We start from the raw sequence: 23,010 nt of genomic DNA, 5'->3' as shown, positions 1-23,010 counted from the left end.
ATATATATGGATTTAGTATTTATTTTTTATTTTGATTATTTAAAATTTATTTATAAGATTTGTGATTTCAATGAATGTCGACTAAATTTTAAACAAATTAAATAGACATTTTTTTTTTAAATCACACTTAAAAACCACTACAATCACATTTAGTGTTAAATTTGATAACACCATCATCAATCTTTATTGGAAATCCCAAAATCTGCAAGTGTGTCGTCAATCTTAGCTGGAATTCCAACTGGCCGCCGTCGCTGTTCTACTAGTTTGCGTATAAATGCACTGTGGATCTTTTTAACCCTTCAACAATAGCATTATTCTCATTCTGTTTTTCACTCTAATCCCATGGAGAGCTCAAATAGGGCAGTTCAAAGTTCATTTGAACATGTAATATATTGCAAATTGAGTTGTTAACCAGCTGGTTTTATAGCTTGAAATACCTGTGCCTGCTGTTGCTTGTAGTTATAAGTGGTTGGGCATTTGAGAAATGTTTTCGGGTCTGAGATCGCTTCTGTATGGGGGAACAGCCCCAGAAAGGGAAGACAGCAGCGTAAAGAGAGCCAAATATAAATTGGAAACTGAATTTTTCGAGAATATGGTGCTTGGATGGTCCTTGGAGGATATAATGAACGAAAATCTCTTCAAGGACGAGGTCAAGATCTTTTATGTTTAATATTTCAGAACTAGCTACGATTGCTTAATATAAGTAGCTGCAGTTGCTTGAATATGTGGAAGTTCATATTTGGCATAACTATGTGAAACGTATTACATTATTTATTTATTTGATTTATTATTTAATTATATTATTATTATTATATTAATGGTGGTATTTGTGATGTAAATTGATTTATCAAGTAAAATTTGATTAGTAAAACTGTATATTTTTATTCTTGCTAGATATTTTTGGGTTTATTAATATTTTTCTGGCAGTTAAGAAATATGAACTCTCAGCCAATTGGCTAAAACAGTTTTAGTTCTTTCTCTAAAGTCAGAAAGAAAAACAGTTTCACCTTAGATAGTATCTAAAAAATAGTGTCCAGTACACTCATTGTTGAGGTTATAGCTATAGAGTCATACGCTTTCAAGTAAATCCAAGCCTTACTTCCATGTATATAAAACAGGGCATTATCTTGTAAACTTTTAGCTGTAATTTTTATCTTTTGTTTTCTTTTATTTTTATAAAATTTTCAATATTCTCCTGCCAAATGGTCTTTTCCAGGTATTTAATATTGTCGGTGGCCACCCTTTCCTATAATGTTAGAGATATTTATGTGTAGTATTACCTTTTCTTATTATGTTAGAGATATTTATGTGTAGTATTCTCTATTCGTCAATTTAATATCAGTGGTCTAAATAAATTTAATAGATTTGGCATTCTTGCATTTTGTTGTTTAGTTGGTTCTTGTTATTTTGATTTATTACTTTAATATCAAGTGTTTTTGGATTTTCTCAATTTGTTTACCCACAATTCACACCCATATAATATTACTGGATAAACTAGGAGCCCAAAAAGCACTTTAATTGTTTTCCTTTCAATTTGTTAATCCACAATTCACACCAATATAATATTACTGGACAAACTAGGAGCCCAAAAAGCACTTTAATTATTTTCCAATCCCATAACTCTGCCTCTCTACATCTGTTTTTGAATTTTCTCAATTTGTTAACCCACAATTCACACCCATATAATATTACTAGACAAAGCCCAAAAAACACTTTAATTGTTTTCCAATCACATAACTGTGCCTCTCTACGTCTGTTTTGAAGAGCATATAATGCTTTCCACCCTCGTAAATTTCTATTCTTTTGAAGTGCTCCCAATTAAGAATGTTGCCTTCAAACAAGAACTTATGCTGGCTCTACTTTTTATTTGAGAAAATCATACAAACCTTTTGCATTTAAAAAATTGAGAAATGTTTGCCTTGCCTTTAAACACTTGATATATTCATAATTAAGATAGATTTAACTGGTTACATTTAATTAAGGAAAAATGAGTTCATTTTTAACTGGTACCAAGTCATCTATTCCACCTTGTTTTGCTTTTCGAGGATGATAAAGTTCAACTTCTTATTTCACGTTGTATTGCATCTATTCCACCTTGTTTTGCTTTTCGAGGATGATAAGGTTCAACTTCTTATTTCACGTTGTATTGCACGAGTAGTTTGTCAAGTCAAGTGTGTAGTTAGGTTGTTTGTTTGTATGTTTGTTTTTTTTTTTTCTTTCTTTCTTTCTTGACTAAAAGCTACTAAATCAAGTGTGTAGTTAGATTATTTTGGCTAAAAGCTACTAAGCTAGATAGCTTTTAGTCAAAATAATCTAACTACACACTTGACTTAGTAACTTTTGGACAAAATAATCTAACTACACACTTGATTTAGTAGCTTGTCAAAAAAAATCTAACTTAACACTTGACTTGACAAACTGCTAGTGCAATACAATGTGAAATAAGAAGTTAAACTTTATCATTCCTCCAAAGGCAAAACAAGGTGGAATAGATGACTTGGTATAAAGTACTTCTTATTTCACATTACATGACTTGGTATAAAGTACTTATTTCACATTGTATTGCTAGAGTAGTTTGTCAAGTCAAGTGTGTAGTTAGATTATTTTGACTAAAAGTTACTAGGTTAGGCTAGCTTAGTAGCTTTTAGTTTAAAAAAATAAATCTAACTACACACTTGATTTAGTAGTTTTTAGTAAAAAAAAAAAAATCTAACTACACACTTGACTTGACAAACTACTCATGCAATACAATGTGAAATAAGAAGTTGAGCTTCATCATCCTCCGAAAGGCAAAACAGGGTGGAATAGATGACTTGGTGCCAATTAAAAATGCACTCATTTTTCCTTAATTAAATGTAACTAGTTGAATCCATTTTAATTATGAATACATTATGTGTTTAAACTTTAAAGGCAAAGCAAACATTTCCCTTTTTTTAAATACAAAAGGATTGTATGATTTTCTCAAATAAAAAGACATAGGTTCTTCTTTGAAGACAACATTCTTGAAGAAGTAAACGAATACAAGTACCTCGGGATTGATTTCAACAACAAGCTTAATTGGGAGCACTGCAGGAAGAAGAGAATTTTAGAAGGGTGGAAAGCATTATATGCTTTTCAAAACAAATTTAGAGAGGAAGAGTTATGGGATTGGAAAACAATTAAAGTGATTTTTAGTCTCCTAGTTTGTCCAGTGATATTATATGGGTGTGAATTTTGGGCTAACAACAATCCTATCTCAAAATGGAATCAAATTGAGAAAATCCAAAAATGATTGATCATGAGCAAAAGTTTAAAATAAAAAGTTCAGTTTCTTATGAGCTAATGCTGAGTGAAACAGGAGCAACTTCCATCAAAGCAATTGCTATGGTGCGTCTCATAAGGTATCTACAAAAAATTGGAAAAATGGGAGAAGGTAGATGGCCCAAAGTTATCTTCAATGAAGGAATGAGCGAAAGAAAAAATCATGGATGAGACAAAACAACAAATGGATGCAAAAATGGAATATTTACCTCAATGCATGTCCCACAAATAGCAAGGATTGAAAGAGTTTTTTTATGGAGAAGTTTCGTAAGCATATATGAGGAAAGGGTTGGGTAGAAAGAAAAAGTACTATGTTCAAGAATTCAACCCCACTTGTGATCTCCAACAAAAAGAGTACATTGGAGCTAGCATTCCATGGAGAGCAAAGATTCTTATTGCTCAATTAAGAGCTAACTCGCCTCAACTACGGCGCAAAACATGTCGGTGGAAAAGACCTAAAGAAGCTTGGGAAGAACGGGTGTGTATTTTTTGCTTGTAATGACATAATTTTGATATTGTTGACTTCATGTTTATGTATATTTGTACTTGGGTGTACTTGTTGAAGATTTGTAGGTACATAATCTTCAAGATGTTGAAGTTCATCTATCTCATAATTGAAGATGACTTGATCATAATAGTAATGAGCATGATGGAAAAAGAGGAGTTGGATGCTCTTGTTGTAAAAGGAATGATGTCCCTTAAGCTTTGAAAGGTTGAAGTTTCTTCGATGTTATGAAGCTATCGATCTCCCTTAGTTGAGAGGGAGCTTGGATATGAAGAAAGGGTATATTCATGAAGTTGCAAACAAAGACCTGGTTGTGTTGAAAGTACTAAGGCTAAGTTTGGTGTTGCTGTAAGAAGTTAAAGAAGAAAGCCTCCAATGAAGATGTGTTTGGATAGTATGATGAAGATCTAAGCAACATATGTATATTTAAAAAACCCCGGAGGTTTGATTTAACTTATGTATAGAGTTTTTTGATTAATGGGGGTTGTGATTGTGCAGGATCTCTCCGTAAGATGGTTAAACGTTTTGAAGCATGCTTGGACTGGTGGATATATCTGATTTAGTTGTTAATGATAGATGAAGCATCTTGTGGTGAAAAGATGCTTGGGAGGACCTCTGGCTGGCTTGTGATGATGCTTAGATCCCAAAGTAGGGAGGGTGGCATTGGTCTTAGAGCTTTGACCTTGGATATGCACCTAGATCACTGGGTTGGTGTTAAAGCGGGAGCCTGATGGTACCTAGAGTGGCTGAAGCTTGGAACACACCTTAGTCCCACCCAATTAGATACCTTGTTCAAGTATCTAATTTGTAGCACTACGTGTGTTGTGACTCTTCGTAGAATTTATCATTTTGAGATGTTCCATGTACCTCTATATATAGCTAATTATGAATACCTCCCTAGTTAAGAGGGAGTGTTGAAGAATGTAACTAGTGTTGGTTTTCATAATTGTATTTGAATTCATGATGTAATTTATTTTTCAAAAGAAAAGAAAATGGAATTTTATTATAAAAAGAAGTTGACTTATTAAAGCATGGGTTGCATGCTTGGGTCAATGGTCAATAGGTTAAATCACCCATTGTGTGCTCTTGGGATTTTATTTTGAGTCAATGTCAAATTCATGATGTCATAGACCCATTGGGGCTCTTGTAAACAAGAAAGAGAAAAATTATTTTTGTAAAAAGTTTCTTAGTGTCCACTAAATGATCAGGTCAACTAGCCCTACAAATCGGCCTTGAAGGAACCCTTCCAGTGCTCAAGAAGACTATAAATATGATGCAATTCGACCTCTTTTGGTAGCACATCAATCACACATATTTCTGATCCAATCTGAAGTAGATAAAGAATGCTAGGAGCCTAGGAAGAAGCATGAAGTCCAATGAAGGAATAGGAGGATTCTTCATCTGTGAAAGAAGTGAATTTTTGAAGATGTTAGGGTTTCCATAGGTCTTAATAAAGCAGAAGCTAGAAGTTGACTTTGTTGAAGTTGATCTCTTGGATAGGTGGCTGATCTGATCATGGTGTGTTGGTTTTTAATTTAAAAAAGGTCTTGGTCCTCTCAATCTGATTTGAATCTATAGTGGAAGAGTTCGACTGGGTTTTCCCCTTCATAGGGGTTTTTCCAAAGCATGAAGTCCAATGAAGGAATAGGAGGATTCTTCATCTGTGATAGAAGTGAATTTTTGAAGATGTTAGGGTTTCCATAGGTCTTAATAAAGCAGAAGCTAGAAGTTGACTTTGTTGAAGTTGATCTCTTGGATAGGTGGCTAATCTGATCATGGTGTGTTGGTTTTTAAAGTAAAAAAGGTCTTGGTCCTCTCAATCTGATTTGAATCTATAGTGGAAGAGTTTGACTGGGTTTTCCCCTTCATAGGGGTTTTTCCCTAACTTGGAGCCCAACTCTCGTGTCTTATTTGATCTTCTTTTTTGGAATTTTTCTTGATGATAAAATAAACACAAAAATAATAATGAAGAACTAATATGATGACCACAAGAATTTGTTGAAGGAAAGAGAAATCATTTTAAGAAACCTAATATATATGCTGCCCTAGATTTCTCAACAATGGAGGAGTTTTCTTTGAGAATATGTTGCACGTGGAGAGGACCAGTGGCTTTTTACATGAGCTTGGAGTTTGAGGAGGACCACACATGTTATTATTGCATGTATTTACTTGGTCTTATTTTTGTATTTGGAGATTCTCCTTGGAGGGCATGGATGTGGAGACATTACTCTTGTCATTTGTGGAGGGTCTTACTTGTTGGAGTGCACCCTATGATTATTTTATTGCTTCCTTGGAGGGTGCACATATGGAGGAGCATATCTTATTTTTTCATGGAGCCTTACATGTTGGAGGTTGTAACTACTTAATTATTTTATCATTTGTTGAACTTGTTTTATGCAAGGGGTTACTCGAGAGAATTCTTTTATTGTATTTTCATGCAATCATTTTGGAGGCTACACTTAGTGAGTTCCTTTAGGCGGGCCTCGGAGTACGTCCTCCCATGTCAAGGATTATTTTGTTTGTATTATTTATCTAGTACATTGGAGTGCGCACTATATGTAGGGCCATTCAACATCTTGACATGGTAAAAGACCTATTTTAGGTGATGAGCCCCTTCTCCATTTGTGAGCACTACGAATTTGGGGCATGAGAAGCTCTCCCCTTCGGCTACATTTTACATCAATTTCACAAGCTTAATGGAAGATTTTGTAATAAAAATGTTTTTGTAAACTAGCTAAGTTGACTTTGTGATAAAAATATTTTTAAGTCAAACACATGCAAGACAACCCTTGACATCTTGGGTTTTGATGGATGAAAAATTAGTTACAAGCTTAAAAACCCTAGATTTACCCTGAAACAAAAGTTAACCATTTGGAATTTTGACTTTATGGTTGACTAGATAAGGAAAGATTAGTGCCTAATTTTTTTGGGTGTATGGGGTCAACCAAGGCTCTTGATGAGCCCCAAAAATGGGTAACTTTATGGGCTCATTTTGCCTATTATTCTTGATTAATCCACCATTCTTCATAGTTTTATGCATGCTTTTGAATATATTTATGTTAATTGGATGAATGAGAATAGTCGCTTGACCACAAAGTCTAATACGTGCTTATTGCAGATTTTTGGACATCTTTTGGACCAAGGTCAAGCATTTATGAGCAAGTTGGCAGCCAAATACGAAGGGACAAGGCTGAGGATTTGTAGGAGGGGTGTCTCCTGCACTAAATGACCCCTTCCTCGAGTTCTCCACCATTAGCTCGGAGTTCAACAGCCCACCAAAGATGATTTCAAGGGGAAGCCGAGTAGGGTTTGTGAAGTGGCCGATTAACTGTAGTTTTGAGCAACTAAGCTTCTAAAGTTAAGGAGGACTGTTGGAAGTCCTCGTGTTTCATAAGTAGGAAGGCTTCAAGCCTTGATAGTTTAGCTATTGAACAATTGTTTTTTGCACTTTAGTGTAGCTCTGCATTTTAGCTCATTTTCGAGTTCTTGTTGTAAACAGTTTTATGACATGACTATTATTTTTTGAGTAATTGAGATGAATTTCACTTTGCACCAGCGCTGAGCTTTCTTAGGAGGCTGTAGCTTTTGGGGTTGGGCCCAACCCAAGTGCCAGTATCTCCTTTGTGTACTTTTATATGTTTTTATTGCATTCATAGAATAATTTCTGTTAGTTAAGTTAAGATCTTGCTTTGTTACTTAGGTTGATTTTGATGATTAAGATAGTTTTTCATGCTTCAGGTTGATTTGACAGTTTGGTAACAGAAAAGATCTGTAAAAAGGCCATCAAGCAGTCATTGATCTCACCTCTCCCTCCTTGGGACCATGCGCTGAGACCAAGGCATACTTGCTGCCACAAAAACACTGTTTTTGCCTTCCAATGCAATTGCTAGTGTTAGATTTTAGGTTGGAAAAGTTGATATCAGTTGTGCTTGCATGTTTAGATCTGTTCTTGCTTAGTTTCCATAGCTATCTTGCATGATTTCCTGTCTATAAACTTCTTTTCATCATGTTTCTGGATTTTAGGTCAGATTAGGTCAAGATAGATAGATCTCTGTTTTTCTAGTCTTTGTTCGATCAGTTTTGGAAAATCGTGTGCAGAGCACCTGTAATACATCCCTACCTACCCTTCCTCCATCATACAACCTGGTCCAACCCCTAATTTTAGATTCCTTCCTTTCATTTGCCACACTTTCCCAATTTGCCCTAATTTCTACATTTTTGTGCAACATTGCTCCCTCCATCCTTGAACAAATCCAACCACCTTCATCACTCCTTAGCTTCATTTACTAGGTCCTAGACCCCTTAACATCCTTATTCATCCTTCATTTCCATTTTCCCACCGTTTTTCCACCATCAACCCTCTAAAATCCTCTTTTGGCGGTTCTTGTAGAACTTCTTGTAGAACTTACTGAGAAGGTGAGAAGAGGACCTACAGGGTCCCTAGCACCCTTCCCAACCTCCTGCAAGCGCCCACTCCATTTCCTTTTGCCAATAAACCCCTGCACAGTCAAAAATAGTTAAAGCACATGCATAATAATTCTGCAAAATTACTCAAAAATACAAAAGATGCTTTTTCCATATTTTCCTTCAGAAGTAGCTTAGACACATGCATTTTACCTTCCAAGAGTCAATGGCATCCATTTTAGCAACTTTTATCTCTTTTCTTGTGCCAGGTAGGATTAGTCAGTAAAACTAGGGTTTGCATTTCCTTTCAGCTTTCCGCTTCTTTTTGCAAGTAGACTAGCCTCTGTTGAGTTAGCTTTCATCCATCACAGTTAGAAACTTCGTCTAAGAACTCATAGAAGTTGGCTTAAGCTCCTAGCGAACTTGTGCTAGCTGATCAAGTGACAGCGTGGAGTAAGAGCTAGTACTTGTGCATATAGCACCGTCGCTTCCAATTTGTTACGAACTACCGGGTTGATAAAAGTAAAGAAGGGAGTCCGAGGAGTTCCCACCATCTTTTTGGCGCCGTTGCCAGGGAAGCGTTAGAGTATTTGTGATTGTAGTTTTTATTTTTTATTTTCTACTGCAATCTTATGCTAAGTAGTTTATTTCAGCAAGAGTAGAATAGTTGTTTCATTTCCATTCTGCAATTTTATTTCGGCAAAAGTAGATTAGACATTTCCTGCTTTCATTTCATTTCAGCAAGCATAGATCAGATATTTCCCGCTTTCATAGATTAGCATTTCAATTCCGCAATTTCAATTCTGCAATTTCAATTTTGCAAGCGTAACTTAGCATTTCATTTTTGCAATTTCAATTCTGCAACATAGATTAGTCATTTCTTGTTTTTATTTCAATTCTGCAATTTTCATTCCAGCGAGGTTTATTTTAGTTAGTTGCAATTTGTTGTTCAATCAATTTCAGTTTTGCAGGTACAAGCAGAGAAAAACACAAAAATAAACCAAAAATATTTCATTTCATGCCTCGTAGAAATAGAGACAATTTAGGAAAATTCTTATCCAACACCCTCACCACATCACTGAGTCATCCTTCTCTCTTCTTCGGTGGTAGTGATCCAAAAGAAACTATAGGTAAACCTCCAGAGATATACGAAGATCCTATAACAGAAGAAGAGCAAGAAAACGTTCCTCCTGAGACCATGGCTGAACACAAAAACAGTATAGGAGATGAGGAGAGAATAGAAGGCGTCTTTCCCATTCGAGAGACCAATGGGGACACAAAAATGAAAAACATAAGTCCCTCAGCCTTACCTCACTTCCATGGATTGACCATTGATGACCCTGATACCTTCTTGTTTGAATTTGCTGTCTTTTGTCGAACTTATGACTATTATAGAAGACGAGCAAAAGTTGAAACTCTTTCCCTCTACCCTCAAGGATGCAGCACTACGTTGGTCATGGGGTTACCTGGAAGCAGTATCACAACTTGGGCTCAGATGCAGCAAGCTTTTAACAACAAATTCCGAGATTACTGTAGGTCAAAGGAAACAAAGGGAGAAATCTTTCGGATGACCATGGGAAGTGATGAATCTTTAGAAAACTATGAAGAAAGGTTCCAATTCAGTTATAAAAGGGCCAGGTGCACATTTGACCCTGAATCTCTGAAGCTGGTTTTGCTTCGAGGAGTCCCTGAAGACCTTCTAGATACCCTCCATTTGCTGGCTGGGGGAGACATCTATCAACTACCTTATGATGACATAAAGACTGTGTTTAGAAACCATTCTAGGGTAGCCCAGAAAAGAGGTAGGGCGAGTTAACTTTCAGCCAGTGCCACCTTCTCCAAACATGAGTTTGCAAATCAGATGGAAGACCTTAAAAGTGAGGTGAGATAGATCATTGCCATGCAAATGGATACCTATTGAATCCAACAGAAGCAAGAGGAAGCTGAGAGGGCTTTGGCCATCTTTTGTCCCAGATGTATAAGGAAGCATCCTAGGAACAAGTGCCCATTGCACTCCCTAGAGGTATCTTTCGTTTCTAAGGCAGACCACCCTACAAACCAGTGCCCAACCTTACCTGGACTTAAAGCTATGTACCAAGGGGCTGAAGGAGCCACTGAACCACTCTACTTCATAAACCAAAGGAGGCCACATGGACCTAGACCTTACTAGCAGGGGATGCAAGGGACATCTCAGACTTATTACAACCCCAACCAATCCACTCACATACCTTATTGGGGTCCCCCTGCTCATCCTTCCTAGTCCGCACCCCCTCTTTGGTCATACCCATCTCAATACCATATTCAACCTGCTGTTCATTTGTTTCATTCTCATGTTCAGCCACAACCTCAGTGGAATGCACCTCAATAGGGGTGGAGGCCCCAGTACAACTCTCCTCCCTCTATTTTGCCTCCACCACCTGTTCAACCACAACCATTACCTCTTGCTCCTCCAAAACAACCCCAGATGCCTGCTCAACCGAACCCGAACCCCAATAACAGACGGGCCCAACAGGTATATACTGGGGATACAACATGAACTACTTATGCTATGGAGATTCAGGAGATCAACCTACGATCTCGGAAGATCCTCCCAGATAGCCAACCTCCTCCTAAGGAGGATGAAGAAGAGAAACAGGAAAGTGAACCCAAAGCCATTCCACCCTTTCCTGAGAGACTAACTGGAACCACGGAACCAAACCCAGAAGAGACTGAACTTTTGGGAGAACTTAAACAGTTATGTATAAAAATACCACTTCTCCAGGCCATACAAGATGTACCAATCTACAATAAATTGATCAAAGAGAAGTGTTTTAGGCACCCAGGAAGGCGTAAGAGAGATGACCCAACTATCAATGTCATAGGACAACTGTCCAACTTGATGTTGGGACAAGTAATCTGTCCAAAATATTTGGACCTTGGGAGTCCTATAGTTGATGTCCACTTCAATGGCACCATAATCCCCCACACCCTGATTGATCTAGGGGTTGCCATTAATGTGATGACCAGGGACACTATGCTCAAACTCAACCATAAGATTTCCATAAGAAAGACCTCGACAGTACTGCAGTTAGCAGACCGCTCCACCGTGACCCCCGAAGGGATTGTGGAAGACGTCATGGTCTTCGTTGATTCTTGGGAGTACCCTGCGGACTTCCTGGTCCTTCAGCCTAAGGAAAAACTCACTGGATACCCCTTCATTTTGGGAAGGCCTTGGTTAGCTATTGCAGATGCTTACATCAGTTGTCGAGCTGAGAGCATGACCATTAAGAATGGGCCTATGTCCAAACAACTAGTCCTATATCCTCCTGCCCAACCTCTGCTAGAACATTACTTACCTCTCTGGTTGGAGGAGGAAGATGAGGATGAAGTCTACTCTGCACCATTGTGCACAGTGGAAGCCACCAGGGGAGGTATTCAAACCGAGGATGACCTTATTGAGAATTTGATTCAAAATCCACCTCCCAGTGCGCTGCCATTAGAGGAGTTGGTAGAAGTCACCCAAGCCAGTACCTTAGTGGATCTCTGTGTGGCTGATCCGCCCTCTCCCCCAGTTAAGAATGTGGAGTTTGGCCGTGAAAGAACCTTGAAGATCAACTCATCCCTATCCCTATCTCAGGAGAAAGAGCTGTATAACTTATTGAATAGCCATTTGGATGCTTTTTCTTGGAGCTATAAGGAGATGAAAGGAGGCCACCTTCAGTCTGTACCCATCACATCTACATTAAAGAGGATTGTAAACCAGTCAGGCAGCTTCAGAGGAGAATGAATCCAGCCCTTAAGGACATTGTCAAAGAAGAACTGTAAAAGTTGCTGGATGCAGGGTTCATCTACCCCATTTCTAACAGCGAGTGGGTTTCTCCTCTGGTGCTTGTGCCCAAGAAAGACAGGAAGTGGAGAATCTGTGTAGATTATCGAGAACTTAACAAAGCTATCAAGAAGGACCATTTCCCTTTGCCTTTCATAGATTAAGTGTTAGATGGCCTAGCAAGGAAGAAGTTCTTTTCCTTCCTAGATGGGTTTAGCGGGTACAATCAGATCCAAATTAGCCTAGAATACCAAGATAAGACCACTTTCTCTTGTCCATGGGGTACTTTTGCCTACCGGGTCCTTCCCTTTGGGTTATGCAACGCTCCTGCCACTTTCCAGAGTGCAGTACTGAGCATATTCGCTGAGTTGGTTCATGATTCGGTGGAAATCTATATGGATGACTTTACTCCTTATGGGTCCAACTTCCAAGAAGCATTGACTAACCTGGGAAAAGTTTTAGCCAAGTGTATTGAAATGAATTTGTCCCTTAGTTCTGAAAAATGTGAATTCCTGATGACTGAAGGGATCATGCTAGGTCATACAATTTCTCAACAAGGATTACGGGTGGATCCCAACAAGATTGCTATCATCCAAAGGGTCCCACCTCCTCAAAAGGTAAGAAATGTTCGAAGTTTTCTAGGCTTAGCAGGATATTATAGAAGATTCATTAAAGATTTCAGTAAGCTAGCCTCTCCATTGTTTGGTCTTGTGGGGAAAGATGTTGAGTTTATATGGATTGACAACTGTTAAGAGGCTCTGGATGCGTTGAAAGGTAAGCTGTAACTGCCCCAATCTTGAGAGGTCCAAATTGGGCCCTACCTTTCCACATTCACATAGATGCCTCGAACAAAGCCATAGGAGCAGCCTTAGGACAAGTTGAAGAGAAGCTACCGTACACCATATATTTTGTCAGTAAAAACTTGTCCAAGGTAGAGTTAAACTATACTGTAACCGAGAAAGAGCTCCTAGCTGTAGTCCATTTCCTAAACAAGTTCAGACATTACATCACTGGTTATCAAACATTTGTACACACTAATCATGCTGCAATTAGGTATTTGATGAATAAACCTAATGTAAATGCTCGTATCATTAGATGGTTACTTTTATTGCAACAATTTGATTTGACCATTGTTGATAAGCCAGGTAAGGAAAATGTTGTTGTTGATTTTCTGTCTAGACTAGATTTGCCTGCAGGTGAAGAAGGGATGGTGGATGATCAAATGCCAGATGAACACTTGTTTGCTATTTCAGTACTCTCTCCATGGTTTGCTGATATAGCAAATTACTTGGTTTCATCACAGTTCCTGCCACACCTATCCTCAAAAGAGGAGCAAGATCGTGAGGAAAAGCACCCCATTCACTTGGATTGGGGGCAACGTGTTTAAACTTGGCCCTGAGGCGTTGTGTCAGGGAGGAGGAAGTTTTTGACATCCTCCTAACCTGTCATGATGGGCCCTGTGGAGGCCACTTTGCAGCAAAAAGAACCGCCTTCAAAATTCTACAGGCAGGCTACTATTGGCCCACTCTTCATCAAGATGTCAGAAGATACATCAACCAATGTGATTGATGTCGAAGGATGGGGAAACCGACTCCAAGGGATGAGATGCCCCTCTAACCTCAAGTGACTTTCGAGCCATTTGAGAAATGGGGTATGGACTTTGTGGGTCCTATCAACCCTCCTTCAAAACAAAAGTCTTACATCATTGTGTGCACGGACTACTTGACAAAGTGGGCAAAAACAAAGGCAATCAAGGCAGCAATAGAAAAAAAAGTAGCTGAGTTCTTGAGGGAAAATATTTTCTACAAGTTTGGCTACCCACGAGAACTAGTCACAGATCAAGGAAGTCATTTTACCTCCAACTTGATTGAAGACCTACTCACTCATCACAAGATTAAGCACAAAACTTCCACCCCTTATCATCCGCAAGCAAATGGACAGGGGGAAGTCACTAACAGAGCTTTGGAAGAGATTTTGACTAAAGTGGTGAGTAGCAACAAAAAAGATTGGGCGCTGTTATATGATTCAAGATACAAGGATTTCAAAGGAAAGTTGAGGACAAGATGGCTGGGACCGTATACAGTGGAGAAATGCAATGACAATGGTTCAGTCTTTATCAGGACCATCGATGAAGAAGCCATCCCCATGCTCGTCAATGGGCATCGATTGAAAATCTATAGGAAGCCCCTTTCTAAGTAGGAGTTCATTGAAACTCTGGGTAAATCAGTGCTGGTAGTGGAGTAGGCCCCTGTCTCCACTCCACCCACACCTTGAACACAAAAAAAAAGAAAAAAGGAATAAAAGATCCTTGGGTGAAAACCTCTTGGAGGTGCTCAGTGCAGACAGTGAGGGTGAAAACCTCCTGGACGCGCAAGGAAAAGAAAAATAAACCTAATTTCTGTTGAACAAATTGCAGGTTACAGGGAGGTCATTACAGGTTGTAGGAGGATCGCACAAGACAAAGACAGAGGTCAGCACTAGGATGCAAGCATCCCTCACAATCCATTCCTCCATGACCATTACCCTTTCCTAAGATTTGGTCTCATTCGGGCTAAGATTTCACCTTCTACAAGAAGTTCTGTATCTTTTACAGGAAGATCCTGTAGAACCTACAGACAAGCCAAAATTGATCTCAGAAGAGGACCCGATTGTTGGGAATCTGTCTACGAGGCCTGTAAACCTTCCTGCTTCCATCTATCGCCATATGTCGCCCTGTTTCCATCTCTGTACACCTCCCTTGCACTCATTTTTTATGTCCCTGCACAGTCACACAGAAATCTTGTTTCCTTCATGCTGCCAGCAAAAACTTTTTAATGACAAATCAAAGCAGCAGTTTTTCACTCACCGTACCTAATACTCTCCATCTAGACTACTCATCAGTCGAGACCCTCATCATCAGTGTAGCCCTGCTCATTCTATCTTGCATTCCAGGAGGAGAAGCAACTGCAGGACATCCTACGGGATTCTTGGATTCCTGTAGCAGTTGATCCCTCTGAAAGACATACTCCAGAGACAGGGACAACAAAGTATGGCATAAGAAACATGCATGGAGCTCTACTTGAACGTGTGAACATCAACAACAACCCGAGGCCAAGCATGCAGTGCGCATGCAGCAACAACAAATGAAGAAATGGGTTCCAAAATCCGAAATCTGCATAACACGGCCGCGACTACGCAGGTAAGTGCCTAAACTCGTTCTTCAATTGCATAAATCATATTTTAAGGCTGCATGACTATGGGAATGGTTCGGATTGAGTGGAATCGGTGGCCAGTCAACTGGCCACCCTCGGCCAGTTACACATCCTTGTGGAATCCAAACGAGCTCCGTTAAATTCAAAACTGTCGATTAGATGTGTAGCCAACACGTGTGGAGTGTCCATTTAGGAATAAATCGTCGGGACTGGTAGTGGTGGCAGTGGTTAACGGGAGAAAGGGAGGTGATGGCGGTTAGATGGCATGCAGAAACATTATGGCTATGACGTCGGATCAACGGTCCGGTCTGGCCACCTCATCCCCTCACCACGAATCATGTCGCAGTTAAAAGACAGCTCAGTTGAAACTTCACCACCCTCTGTTCATTCTGCACTCACGACGTTCTCGACTAGAGTATGCATCCACCACTTCCATAGCAGTTAACCAGTTGTTCTCCACCAATTTTCTGCCTGTTTTCGAAAATCTCCCACCTATCGGGCTCTACCAGAAGCACATTTCTATCCTAAAGGAGCCGGGAGATTTCTACAGGAAAGGCAGAGAACAACTCTACGGAGAAGAAATTCGGGATTTTCGTCGGAATTCAAGCTCAAAACGAGGTAGGCTCGGGAAAACTCCTTTGTGCATGATTTGTTTGAGTAAGATGGTAAATTGAACACGACAGTAGATTGAAAAAGAAAGTGGAAGTCTGCCTGTGCATTGAAAAAGTGAAAGTCTGCCTGCATATTTCCCTGAGTCTACCCAGTTGCTTTTTTTCTCTGCATCCGAAATCTCCTTGTCATTTTTAAATTCTCCTGTAAGGAAGATACATGCAGCAGTAGAGGCCAGCCTGTGTGTGTGAAAAAATCCGGATTTACATATCTATCTATGTGCTGGGAAAAGAACCTGTGTCGTTATGCTCTGTTCTATAATTTTTTTTCATAAGCAGACAGTCAAATTCTGGGTGACAGCAGTTTTAAAACAGGAGAATTATTGCCATTTGATATTGCAAAGAAGCACTCGGGACATTCCTTCTTGGGTTCAGAAGAAATCGAATTCATCTATCCTCTTATCCTTTGTTCTAGTGATTGACTGTTTTTTTCCACCTGAGCATTTTTTTCTGGTTGAAACATAAAAAGAGCACTCAACACCATGCCAGGAGGCTTCATAAGGAAAGAACCCTCAGACTCTAGCAAGTTGCACGAGCACCTTGAGGTGGTGGACCTTTTCACCCGGGCAAATTGGATATCCTTCTTTGACAGAATTCAGTGTTATGATGAGGAGATAATTGAAGAGTTTTTGATGCCCCTGAGACCACATTCGAAGACACATGCCATAGTTAGTTTTAGGGGTTTGACCCTAGAACTTACACCTGAGCTCATCAATAGAATCACTGGTCTACCATTGAGGCTCCCTTGGAGCAAAGAGGAGAGATCATTGGGACAAGTTGTTAAGAAAACATTTTTTCTGCTTGAGGAGCATCCTGTAGAAGACAAAACCGGGGTTAGAAGGACAAGCTTGCCTCCTCTCTGGAGTGAAGTTAGTTATCAAATAATGAAGTATATCACATGTGAAGGGAGGTTTAGCATCATTTATGGATACCATTTCAGGTTGTTACATGAATCAAGGTATGGGATGGACTTGCCTCCAGCCAAGAAACTGAGCATCCCATATTTCCTCCTTCAGTCCTTAATTGAATGTGGTACAAAGCTAAATGAAGGGATCCTAGATCAGTTGGCCCACCATGGGCTCATCAAACTGTTGGCGAAAGATGCTTTACACACCTATACTGTCCCTATAGCTTGGGAAACCTTCAAAAATATGTCCAGTGATTATAACATTAAAACTTTGGCTGAGAACATCACCCAATCCAATAGTGAGGAGGGGGAGCAAACTGAAGAAATTGAGAAGAACAATGATGAGAGAGCACAAGACATTCAAGAGGAGGGCAAAATAGAGGAAGAACAGAAAGAAAAATAAGAATTTGACAAGAATGCTAAACCTAAAACAGAGAAAGAAACAACAGCAAAAACAACGAAGGAAAAGAGGACACAGATTGGAAAGGAAAAGGCCGAGAAAGCCCAAAAGAAGGCTGCCACAACCAAAGCAGGCATCCAGCAAGAAAAGGGAAAGACACCTTGAGATATCATTAACACAGACAGAAACAGGGACACAGAGATTTCTACAGGAAGCGAAGGAAAAGAACAGTAGGAAGAGAAATCCCTTGAGACATTGGCAAGGGAGGCAGCAGCTGTGCTTGCTACATTAAGCACACCTACAAAACAAAAAACAAAAAGAAAGAGGCAAACCTCCATGTACTTTAAGGCCAGGAGAAGCACAAGGATCAAAGTGGGCAAACCCTAGCCACAATCAAAGGAACCAATTGTCATTGAGGACACAACCATTAAACAAAAGGAAAGGTCTCCTTCCAAGATATCTATCACCTATGAAAGAGGAAGCTCAAAAACCTCCACATGAAAAAAGAGAATTAAGATGATGGACTCAAAGGCAGCCCTACAAGAAGCTGAAACGTCTCTACAGGAAACTCTAGCCAAGTTAAAAGAGACTGAGAAATTGGAGGAGAGGGCAGCCAAACAATCACAGGGAGAAGAAAAGACCGAGAAGATACTGGAACCAAGCCCTCAGCCTAGCTTGGGCTCATATTACAACTTGTTAGAAAGTGGGAAGATCATCCCACAGAAGTTTGCTATACCACTTTTCTTTGCATTGGAACAAGAACGGGTTAGGACTCACATTTGGATGAGAATTTCCAAATCCAAGGGTGTTGCAGACATAGGCCACTTGGAAGAACAGCTAAAAGAATCAAGAAAAGAGTTGGCCATGGTGAGGCATATAGAAATCAGTAAAAGAGCCAAATTACAGGAGGAGAATGAGCTGCTGAAAAAGCAGTTGCAGCGACAAGAAGGTCATAAGGAAGACAGGCCACCCATTTTGGGAGGGCAGTAGCAGCAAGAAGGACCTCTAGCAGACAAGGAAACAACAGAGAAATAGCAGAGAGAGGAAAAGCTACAAGTTGATGTTGAGATTCTTACAAAACTGTTGCAAGAAAAGGAGTCTTAGGCAGCAGAAGAAATACTGATTTTAAAACAACAATTGCAAGAAAAAGAAGCCCAAATGGCCTGCATGGCCAGCTGGGCAGTAGAAGCTTTACAATGTAGGCAACCTGCTAAGTCCTATGCATTATATCTTAAAGATCAATGGTTGCAATTTCAAATTAACACATTGGCCCAAAGGGACACCATTTCATTCCAGAATTACAATCAGTTTATGTATTTGTGTGATAATAACTCAGCTGAAGACAAGGCCAAGTTAGCAAAATTCTATTTACACAACTTGGCACTTCCAAACATGAATCTATGGGACCCCAATGCTGCATTGGGATATGTGCAACTCATGGCTATGGCTTCTTGGTTAAACCATGAGGAAAAGAGGGCAGTAGAAATTCGGAAAGTTATGGACAGGGAGGTAAGTGAACCACTCATGATCAGGGCAGAACCAGATGATCCCTCAGCTTTGGTATATGCTCATCAACACCTTGCCAACAACCCTCGGGTTCTCCTAGACTACGTTGAAATGAAAGCTTAGGGCATTGCTCACTTTGAAGACATGGAAAGACTGTTTGGCGATAACTGCATTCATGCTTGCACAAGGAGATGGAACACATTGTCCCACAGCCTGAAAATAAGAGAATACCACTCCCCAACCAGAATGAGGGAGGCTTTGGCAAGAGTGCCACTTTATAAACAGTCAATGCAAAATCTGAAGGCCAACTGGATTGGCTTAAAGTTCAGTCCTCCATTACTTTTAAGACTGCTGGAAGGGGTCAGAGAAGAAGAAGAACACATGCAATGGGAGGAAGTAGAGAGAAAGCAGGGTTTCATGACCGAGAAGAGGACATTACCTCGGAAGCCTGGGATGTCAGAGAGGCAGTCAAAGCAATCAAAGATGATGAACTGGATTAGTTGCTCAGAGGATGAGTAACACATTCAATAGGGGGTGATGATGAGCCCCAAAAATGGATAACTTTATGGGTTCATTTTGCCTATTATTCTCGATTAATCCACCATTCTTCATAGTTTTATGCATGATTTTGAATATATTTATGTTAATTGGATGAATGAGAATAGTCACTTGACTACAAAGTCTAATATGTGCTTATTGAAGATTTTTGGACATCTTTTGGACCAAGATCAAGCATTTATGAGCAAGTTGGAAGCCAAATACGAAGGAACAAGGCTGAGGATTTGTAGGAGGGGTGTCTCCTGCACTAAATGACCCCTTCCTCGAGTTCTCCACCATCAACTCGGAGTTCAATAGCCCACCAAAGATGATTTCAAGGGTAGTCGAGCAGGTTTTTTGAAGTGGCTGATTAACTACAGTTTTGAGCAGCCAAGCTCCTAAAGTTAAGAAGGACTGTTGGGAGTCCTCGTGTTGCATAAGTAGAAAGGCTTCAAGCCTTGGTAGTTTAGCTATTGAATAGTTGTTTTTCGCACTTTAGTGCAGCTCTGCATTTCAGCTCATTTTCGAGCTCTTGTTGTAAACAGTTTTGTGACATGATTATTATTTTTTGAGTAATGGAGATGAATTTCGCTTTGCACCAACTCTGAGTTTTCGTAGGAGGCTGTAGCTCTCGGGGTTGGGCCCAACCCAAGTGTCAGTACCTCCTTTGTGTAATTTTATATGTTTTTTTTACATTCATAAAATAATTTATGTTATTATGTTAAGATCTTGCTTTGTTAGGTTGATTTTGATGATTAAGATAGTTTTTCATGCTTCAGGTTGATTTGACAGTTTGGTAACAGAAAAGATATGCAAAAAAGTCGTCAAGCAGTCTTTGATCTCATCTCTCCCTCCTTGGGACCATAAGCTGAGGCCAATGCATCCTTGCTGCCACAAAAACACTGTTTTTGCCTTCCAATACAATTGCTAGTGCTAGAGTTTAAGTTGGAAAAGTTGATATCAGTTGTGTTTGCATGTTTAGATCTGTTCTTGCTTAGTTTCCATAGCTATCTTGCATGATTTCCTGTCTATAAACTTATTTTCATCATGTTTCTGGTTTTTAGGTCAGACTAGGTCAAGATAGATAGATCTCTGTTTTTCTAGTCTTTGTTCAATCAGTTTTGGAAAATCGTGTGCAGAGCACCTGTAATACATCCCTACCTACCCTTCCTCCATCATACAACCTGGTCCAGCCCCTAATTTCAGGTTCCTTCCCTTCATTTGCCACACTTTCCCAATTTGCCCTAATTTCTACATTTTTGTGCAACAGAACAAATCCAACCACCTTCATCACTCCTTAGCTTTATTTACCAGGTCCTAGAGCCCTTAACATCCTTATCCATCCTTCATTTCCACTTTCCCACTGTTTTTCCACCATCAACCCTCTAAAATCCTCTTTCGGCCGTTCCTGTAGAACTTCCTGTAGAACCCCTACAGACTTCTTGTAGAAGTTCACGCGAGCAGTTTTTCGAGATCTGATCGCTGTGGAATTCTCTAGAAGGGTGTTAGGGACCCTGTAGCTTCTCTTCTCACCTTCCTAACCTCCTGCAAGTGCCCACTCCATTTCCTTTTGCCAATAAACCCCTGCACAGTCAAAAATAGTTAAAGCACATGCATAATAATTCTGCAAAATTACTCAAAAATACAAAAGATGCTTTTTCCATTTTTCCTTCAGAAGTAGCTTAGACACATGCATTTTACCTTCCAAGAGTCAATGGCATCCATTTTAGCAACTTTTATCTCTTTTCTTGTGCCAGTAGGGTTAGTCAGTAAAACTAGGGTTTGCATTTCCTTTCACCTTTCCACTTCTTTCTGCAAGTAGACTAGCCTCTGTTGAGTTAGCTTTCATCCATCACAGTTAAAAGCTTCGTCTAAGAACTCATAGAAGTTGGCTTAAGCTCCTAGCGAACTTGTGCTAGCTGATCAAGTGACAGCGTGCAGTAAGGGCTAGTACTTGTGCATATAGCACCGTCGCTTCCAATTTGTTACGAACTACCGGGTTGATAAAAGTAAAGAAGGGAATCCCAAGAGTTGCAGCATCATTGTTGCAACATTGGAGCCCACCAGCTCCCCTCTCATGTGTATGTGAAACTAGGGTGATAGTTATACTTGTCCACTACAAACCCTAACAAATCCACCTAGTTCCTTACAAGCTTCAAGATAATTCAAGGGGAAGATACACCACTAATAATCATAAAAAAACTTTGAAGAAGGGACTTGTTCAAAAATATAGAAAGAGAGTTCATCACAAATAATAGAAAAGCACAACTACACTTGCAACCATTCATAAATAAAATGTGCAAAGATTAAGAAATATCACTTGCTCAATAAATTGATTTCATACACGAAACTCTAGATCCAAAAACATCCATGAAATTGTAAAACATCCACAAGACATCTTTCTCAAAGAGAGTGCTTTAATTCTCCATCCATAGCAAAATGAAAATCATAATATTAGACAATTAGTGTTCTTCACAAGTTCTAGCAATGAGTTAGAATTAAGAGGTGCTTCTCTTATTTTTATGAAGAGAGGTAGCAACCCTCTCAATATAAGAATAATATTCTCCTAGCTTTTATCTTAAAAAAATATAAAATACCGTTATCTCTTTACAAACCCTATAAATATGGTCAATAATACATACAATATCTATGATACATGAGTGAATGAGTCAAAAGGCCTTAAAGATAATGAAGTAAACTCTCATCTATTTCCAAGTCGTGCTCTTCATAAGAATGAAAAAGTCCCACATGTGATATATTTGGGCTCCCAAAACTAGACAACTCCCTCAAAAATCATGTGAAAAGGCATGAAAAAGGTCTCAAAAGTGAAACATTGCCTTCAAAGGGTGCAACATTCTCTCTAGAAGCCCCAACGGCCTCCTCCATAGGTGGGACAACCTTTATCAAGCAAAAAATTGACCTCAATGTTCTCCAAAGGTACATTTTCCAAAGAAAGGCCTAAGTGACACAAAGTAGTCATCAATCCTAATTTGTGTGCACAAATCAAATGCAACATAAACAATGAAACATGTCAAATGTGAATTCCATTAGGTAGAGGACACTGAGTTTTATTTTCTAACTTCACAATAATTCATAGAATTCATACAATTTACCAAGTTTAGGTGTGGTTAGGGGTATCATTAACCCTTGTTGAATGTCGCAACTCCCAAGAAGAGTAGTTCCTAGGAAAACCAATCAAGGATCATGTGTAGTGATAGATGGTATGGTTTGGTGGGTAAATTCAAGAGTTGAATTCCATTGTCATGATGAGGTTGTTTAAGATATTCATCCACATGAGTGCATTCGAAATATGAGGGAGCAATTATGCATTAAGTTACCCTTTCCTTAGCATTGTTTCTTACTGCCGCTTGGCTTCTCTTTTTTTTTTTTAGTTCCACTTAGTCCCCCCTTTATTAGAGATGGCTTTTACAAATAGGATTTGAATTAATGGCCTCATAGAAAGGGAGCATTACTCAAAGTTTATTTTGGCTTTTGATTTTATTTATTTATTATCTTTACCTCGAGCCTATAGCTCTTTTAGTGTGAGGTTCTTTTGATAATATGAAACAGGAACCCTTTTTCCGTGACACATGACAACAAACTCATGAACAAGATAAAGGAAATCAGGTAAGATTGAGAGTGTTAAGTATGGATTGGTAAATGGACATGCTACACCTTCCAAAGCCTCCTAGTAGTACAAATCAACCCATGAATGAAAATGCTTATCAAAAGAAGGATGATGATCCACCAAAGAAAAACAAGGTAAGTAGCAAAAATTTAGAGCATC

At 39.3% G+C, this 23,010-nt stretch overlaps 1 protein-coding gene across 1 annotated transcript in view; it reads left to right on the top strand.

Moving 5' to 3' along the window:
* The first annotated feature begins 303 nt into the window (after nt 1–303).
* The window catches only part of LOC149214120 (uncharacterized), an 86,081-nt gene continuing 63,374 nt past the window's right edge, over nt 304–23,010 (top strand). Inside the window, exon 1 of the mRNA XM_089392191.1 lies at nt 304–649. Coding sequence (XP_089248317.1) covers nt 485–649 — 165 coding nt within the window. The 5' untranslated portion in view covers nt 304–484. The remainder of the gene's footprint in view (nt 650–23,010) is intronic.

This window comes from Pinus tabuliformis, chromosome 1_1, assembly GCF_031772625.1.
Source record: "Pinus tabuliformis cultivar Carrire ecotype Pingquan chromosome 1_1, CPIR1, whole genome shotgun sequence".
In the NCBI taxonomy this organism is placed as follows: domain Eukaryota; kingdom Viridiplantae; phylum Streptophyta; class Pinopsida; order Pinales; family Pinaceae; genus Pinus; species Pinus tabuliformis.
This window is presented reverse-complemented; position numbering and strand designations above follow the sequence as displayed.